We start from the raw sequence: 6,744 nt of genomic DNA, 5'->3' as shown, positions 1-6,744 counted from the left end.
TGTGTGTACCACCCGGTTTGCAGAGAAGGAAGCTGTGAGTCCTCCGACGGGGACTCACGAGGCCACAGCGGGATTCGGCCGCCCGCTGGCGCTGCGCCGCCGTCCTTCCCCGGGAACTCCGATCCTCCCACAGTCTCTCCTGCTGCAGCGTGCCAGTTCCCTCCACGGAAAACAGCTGCCCCTCGACCCCCTCAACTTTCGCGACCCCGGGCTTTCCCAGGCCAGCGGGCGCCGGGCCGCCCTGGATCGCGTCCGGGGTCGGGACTCGCCGAGCCCTCTGAGGGGCCGACGGGCCGGGCGGGGCTCCCGCAGAGCCCAGGTCCGCCCGGGGCGGGGCCTGCGGGCCTCCTCCGCGGCGGGCGGGGTGGGGGCGCCGGCGGGCCGCAGCCGGATAAAAGGGCCCCCAGGCGCCCAGGAGGCCGGTTAGCGCTGCTTGGCCGCGGAGTCCAGGTCCCAGCCCCGCAACTTCGCGCTCCAGCCGGTGAGCCCCTGCCTGGTGCCTGGCCAGGTCTGTCTCTAGCTGTCCTGTCTGCCTGACTTCTGTCTCTCTGGGGGGTCTGCAAGTCTCTGAGGGTTCCTGAAAGCTGGGCATGGGAGGAATGGGGGCCCCCGGGACAGTGAGCCTAGCCCCCTAGTCGCTCACCAACCTGTTGCCAGTGGAAGTGTCCAAGTTGGGGAGCTTGGCCCAAGGCCCTCCCTGGGTGGTGCATTGCGGCCTCGGGTGCCTGCGTGTCTTGTTTGTGGACACGCTGCGTGTAGTCCAAGCATTTCTCTGGCCTTCTCTCCCCGGTTTGGGGGCGGGGCAGGAGAAGGGGCAGGTGGGCTCAGATGTCTCTCCTGTGACTTAGGGGACACAGAGGCAGAGTGCAGCCGGACTCTGGGAGGAAACAGACCAAAACTGAGTGTGCTGGGGTGGCCCAGGGGTTTGCCCAGGGCTGGAGATTGGAAGGGAGAGGTGAAAGGTAGCAGAGGGCTTCAAACTCACAGGCCCTATGCCGGAACACGTGGACATTCCTCTGCACTGTGTCAGGCTGCCACAGCCAGTGGTCCCAGGGAGGATATCAGGGCTGGGGCAGGGAAGTGGGGAGGGGGGCTCACCCCCTCCCCAGAGAGCTAGAGAAGAAGCTTCTAGTGATTCCCAAGGCTGGTTCCCACCAGGATACCACCCCAGTGCTCTCTCCTCAATACCCTCGGACACTTTCAGTCCCCCTAGCAGGGCCAGGTCAAGCCAGGTGCCAGGGGTCCCTGGCAGCACCTGGTTCAGGTGCCTGTCTCCTTCAAGCTGGCAGGATCCTGGATCTGTCACTTGGTTGCACTCAGCACTGGCAACCAGCCCAGTGCCCTCACACCACGGCTGGATCATAAATCAACCAGCAGCCGGGTGGAATTTCATTCATCTCCCTGCCTCCTTTCCCTCCTCTGCCTCCTTCCATGTTCATCCTTCTCTGAGAGCCCAGCTCTGGAACCATGATGCCTGGGTTTGAATCCTGCCTGAGCAAGTTACTTAGCATCCCAGGGTCTCATCTTCTCATCTGTCAAGTGGAGATGTGTTCAATAAATACTTTTTAATGTATAATAATCATGATAGCTTATTGTTAACCTCCTCTCCTTCTCAGCCTTCCTTCTCCTCCTTCTGACCCTCTCTCTCCTTCACTTGGGAAAAGCACTGCCACTTTAGAGGCTGCTTCCTTCTCTGAAGAGGCTTCTCAGCCTGGTCCTCTTCTCTGTGCTCAGCGCTGGGGGAACAGCTGTGGGGAGACAGTCCTCTGGGTTGTGGGGACAGGAAGCAAAGACACCGAGTGCTAGGAAGTTTTGGGGTCTGGGCAGGGTGGGGGCGCTTAATGGAGGGGTAGCCTTTGAACCGGGTATGGAAAGATGTGTAGGAATTTAACAATCGAGCTAGAGGGAAAGGGTACTCCAGGGAGAAGGAACAATGAGAGCAAAAGCTTGGAGACTGGGAAACAGAGGATGTGTTTCGGGGAACGTGAGTAGACAAGTGTGATGTGAGCAAAAGCTGCAGAGGCAACTGCAGTGGGCAGGAAGGCTGGACTCTCCCTTTTTTGACTCAGTTCCTGCTACTGCCCATCCACCTCCTGGGGGGCTTTCATGGGAGGGAGCTGCTCTAGCACCCAGGGTCCTTCAGCAGAGGCCCACCCCTTTTCCCGCAGAGGCTCCTTGGAGGGGAGGGAGCCTGTTGGCCCAGGGCTGCCCACAGCCTTTCATTCGGCCTCTAGTACTCTAGGGATGTCAGTCACACAACAGGCCTGCCCAGCCCACCGCTGGCCCACAGCATGTCCAGGGCCTCCCTGTCATTTTAGAGGGGCTGCACCTGCATCTCAGAGAGAAGAGAGCCTCTGATTCGTGTCACATGATTTGGTGGCAAAATGAGGCACATCCTGACTCCTGCTGTCGGGGAGCATGGTCATCTTTTAGGCCAGACCCAGTGTGACCTCTGGGACGTAACAGCTGGAGGGCCCGGAGCTCAATTCTCCCATGGTGATTTTGGTTTGGCTCAGTCCCTAGCTGGCCACCTCCTCCTTAGGGGTACACGGACGAGGGAGTGGGGCATCCCAGGCAGCAGAGAGCACTCTGCATGTGGTGACAGCCAATGGGGACCCCCCCCCTGCTCCTGAGTGAAGAAAAAGGTGCTCAAGTCTGTGTCGGAAGACGTATGGAAAAGAAGGGTATCGGTACTGGGGACTCGCTGTGGAGTTGGGGCCACCCCCTCCAGTCCTTCTTTGTCCAGGGAGGGGCTGGGACCAACCTGGACAAGGGTTCTATAGTATAGCTGTTTCAGTTGCTGTTAATAATAGCTAACTAACCATTGAGACTTGCTCTTCTAAGGGTTTGACATGTACTCATGCATTTGATCTTCACAAGAATCCCATCCCCATTTTACAGAGGGGGAAGTTGTGGCATGGAGGAACTAAATAATTTGCCCAGGACCACCCAGAAACCAGCCGGTGGAGGTGGGATGTGAACACAGGCACCTCACCCCCAGTCTGCTTACCTAAGACTGTGCTATGCCGCCTACTGCTGCTGCTAAGTCGCGTCAGTCGTGTCCGACTCTGTGCAACCCCATAGACGGCAGCCCACCAGGCTCCCCCATCCCTGGGATTCTCCAGGCAAGAACACTGGAGTGGGTTGCCATTTCCTTCTCCAATGTATGAAAGTGAAAAGTGAAAGGGAAGTTGCTTAGTCGTGTCCAACTCTTAGCGATCCCATGGGCTGCAGCCTACCAGGCTCCTCTGTCCATGAGATTTTCCAGGCCAGAGTACTGGAGTGGGGTGCCATTGCCTTCTCCTTGCTATGCCGCCTTGCATCCTCAAATCTGCAGATACTTACAGGGTGCCAGCTACATACCTGGCACTATTCTGGGCCCTGGGGGTGCAACACAAAGTCCCCGTTCCCGTGGAGCTTCATTCTTGAGCTCTTTTGTGCATTTCTAGGTGCCTACTGCCCCCGACACTGGGCTGGCCAAAGCAGGAGGCTTGGTGGCTAAAGGAGATGGGGCTGGGTGCAGGAAGGAATAAGGACTGATTCTCAGCCAGAAACTAGCTTGTGGGGAAGGAAGGGGCAGGAGGCCCCGTAAGACCCTCCCTACTGAGAATTCCCAGCTATGGAATTCCACCCCCAAGAAGAGCAGTGGCCATGGAAGAAGGGGGACTCTCCCCAGAAAGAGCCCCTTTAAGATTCAAGCACTAAAGAAGTGGCCAAGGACCCAAACTTTGTCCATCCGCTCCTCTGGGCCGGCCTTGGCTGCCCATCAGCGATAGAGCTGGCCGTGCAGGAGCTTCAACACTGGTGGCTGCAGACTCTGACAGCTGCAGCTGGGCATAACTGTTCTCTGTGCTCCTCCCAACCTTGCTACTAGGACCGAGGCTGCTAACATATGAGGCAGGGAGGACCAGCCCCCAACTCGTCCCCTGTGGGGACCCAAAGAACATCTGACCATAGCCTCCTGGGCATGGGGGCCCTCTCCCATGTCTGGTCACTGCCTCAAATGCTCCCATGACCCCTCACTTCCTACTGGATGAAGGGCAGACGCTCCACATGGTGCACACAGCCCTTGATCTTCTGGCCCCAGCCTGTCCGTCCACCTTGGTCCCCTCCAAGTCACTGATACTGCAGTACAGGATTAAGAAAGGTCACTCCCTGCTCTTGCACAGACTCACCTCTTTCCCTCTTTCTTCCCTATTCTTTCCCCTTTCCCATGGAGGAGAACTCTTATTCATCCAACAAGGCCCTGTTTAAATGTCCCTTCTCTGAAAGCCTTCCCTGACTCCTCATCTCTGAGCTTCATTAGGGCAAAGAGTAGTGTTTGACACGACTTCTTTGTCCCAGCACCTGGCCTGATCATTGGCCTGAAGCAAATATTCCAAAAATGTTTGTTGACTCAGTGTACAAGTCATGCGCCTCCTAGAGGTGGAGCTTGCTGTGTGGTTTGGGCAAGTCTCTTAAACTCTCTAGGTCCTAATTCCTTATTTCTGGAGTCAGGAGGTTGAACCAAATATCCTATACCTCCTCCAGCTTGAATAGTCTAGCCCTTACGGACCCCCCTTGCTACATGCATATGCTCAGTCGCTCAATTGTGTCCAAGTCTTTGTGGCCCCGTGGACTGAAGCCTGCCAGGCTCCTCTGTCCCTGGGATTCTCCAGGCAAGAATACTGGAGTGGGTAGCCATTCCTTTCTCCAGGGGATCTTACCGACCCAGGGACTGAACCCACATCTCTTACATCTCCTGCACTGGTAGGCTTTACCACTAGTGCCATCTGGGAAGCCCCTTCCTCCATAGGAGACTACATCAAAAACAGCTCTTTTTTGAGCACTTACCATGTGGTAGGCTCATGATAAGCCCTTTATCAGTGTTTTATTCAACACTCACAACAACACTGGGAGGTAAGGATTACTACCCTCACCTTACAGATGAGGAGACTGAGATTCAGGAAAACTAAACTTACAGCCAAGGAATGCTGGGTTTGAGCCAGATGGACTAATCTCAGAGCCCAGACTCAATCTGTGCCACCACACACACACACACCCCAACACCCCAACACACACACACACGCACACTTGGAAGGGCCCAGGCTGTCCTTTGTCTCTGCCAGCAGAAGAGGCCTGAGGTCAGAGGTGATGACTGTCATGTTTACTTGTTCCCCAGGTGCCGTGACTCCAGCTGCCCTTGAAGTCACCATAATGTGGTTCCTACCAGCCGCCCTCCCCCTGCTCCCGTTGCTCCTGCTGCTGGGCCAAGCCCCTCCCAGCAGGCCACAGTCACTGGGCACCATGAAGCTACGGCTGGTGGGTCCCGGCAGCGGGCCGGAGGAGGGCCGCCTGGAGGTGCTGCACCAGGGCCAGTGGGGCACCGTGTGTGATGACGACTTCGCGCTTCAGGAGGCCACAGTGGCCTGCCGCCAGCTAGGCTTTGAGGGTGCCTTGACCTGGGCCCACAGCGCCAAGTATGGCTCAGGGGAGGGTGAGTAACTGCTGCTGCCCTGCAGAATGACAGGGGGATGGCCATGGGCTTCTCTCGGGGGTGGGCTCCCTTAGACTCCAACAGAGCAGATGAGACCCCCACTTATCCTTTAGTACCCAGCTCACACGACCTGCCCTACCCTGGCATTCTCATTTGCAGCGAGGCCACCACCACTGCCACCATCACTAGCACTCAACTCTAAGCTCTTTGAACATAGCGATTACATGTGTGCATGCATTCATTCCAGTCATGTTTATTGAGCACTTACCATGCGGTAGACTCATGATAAAATGTGTGCGGTCATTTCAGTCGTGTCCGACTCTCTGTGACCCTGTGGACTGTAGCCCCCCAGGCCCCTCTATCCATGGGGATTCTCCAGGTAAGAATACTGAAGTGGGTTGCTATGCCCTCCTCCAGGGGATCTTCCTGACCCAGGGATGGAACCCACGTCTCCTGCGTCTCTTGCATTACAAGCAGATTCTTTACTGCTGAGCCACCAAGGAAGCCAATCACACACAATAGGTGCTCAGCAAATGCTGATGGGTGAAGACTAGATAGATGAATGAGGGAACAGATAGACCTAATTGCTAGACCTCTACCTGGCATTTTCCTAAAGCAGATTCATTGGGATCTGATTCTGAGAGGAGGCAGTAGGCAGGGTTGTAGATACCAAGCTCCCAGGAGAACTAACTCCTCTCTCCCACCCCCATTTCCCACTCAGATTTTGGGAGAGGAAAGTGGGGTCCTATCCAGGAGGCAGAGCCCGTGACTTAGCTCTCTGTGCCAGTCCCCAAGCATCACTCATCCTCCCCCCACAGGACCCATCTGGCTGGACAATGTGCACTGTGTGGGCACCGAGAGCTCCCTGGACCAGTGCGGGTCTAACGGCTGGGGTGTCAGTGACTGCACTCACTCAGAGGACGTCGGGGTGGTATGCAATCCCCAGCGCCACCGTGGCTACGTTTCTGAGAGGGTCTCCAATGCCCTTGGGCCCCAGGTGAGGAGGCTGTTCAGGCCCTTGCCTGAGCTGAGGGCGTGGTCAGGGAATGGAGGGCCTCCAGGTGATGAGCCGGGAGGAGGAGGGAGAGGAAAGGGAGCAGAGGGCAGGCTGGGAAGTGCCCCTGGGGCCCCGACACCTGCTTGTGGCTTGGAGCAGGTGCACGGACAGGGCCCCAGCCTGAGGCGGGAGGGCAGGGACTCGAGGCTGGGCCTGCCGGGAATCACTGAAGCTGCTCCCCATGAGAGGGTAGGGGGTTGCCTCACCCACA

The 6,744-nt window shown here is 57.2% G+C and overlaps 1 protein-coding gene across 2 annotated transcripts in view; it reads left to right on the top strand.

Moving 5' to 3' along the window:
• The first annotated feature begins 349 nt into the window (after positions 1–349).
• LOXL4 (lysyl oxidase-like 4) overlaps positions 350–6,744 on the top strand; it is a 22,972-nt gene continuing 16,577 nt past the window's right edge. For both annotated transcript variants that reach the window (XM_010833097.1, XM_010833098.1), the window contains exons 1-3: positions 350–481; positions 5,162–5,476; positions 6,295–6,473. In XM_010833097.1, coding sequence (XP_010831399.1) covers positions 5,197–5,476; positions 6,295–6,473 — 459 coding nt within the window. In that variant the 5' untranslated portion in view covers positions 350–481; positions 5,162–5,196. The remainder of the gene's footprint in view (positions 482–5,161; positions 5,477–6,294; positions 6,474–6,744) is intronic.

The sequence above is a fragment of the Bison bison genome, unplaced genomic scaffold (genome assembly GCF_000754665.1).
Source record: "Bison bison bison isolate TAMUID 2011002044 unplaced genomic scaffold, Bison_UMD1.0 scf7180017862979, whole genome shotgun sequence".
Classification (NCBI taxonomy): Eukaryota; Metazoa; Chordata; class Mammalia; order Artiodactyla; family Bovidae; genus Bison; species Bison bison.
This window is presented reverse-complemented; position numbering and strand designations above follow the sequence as displayed.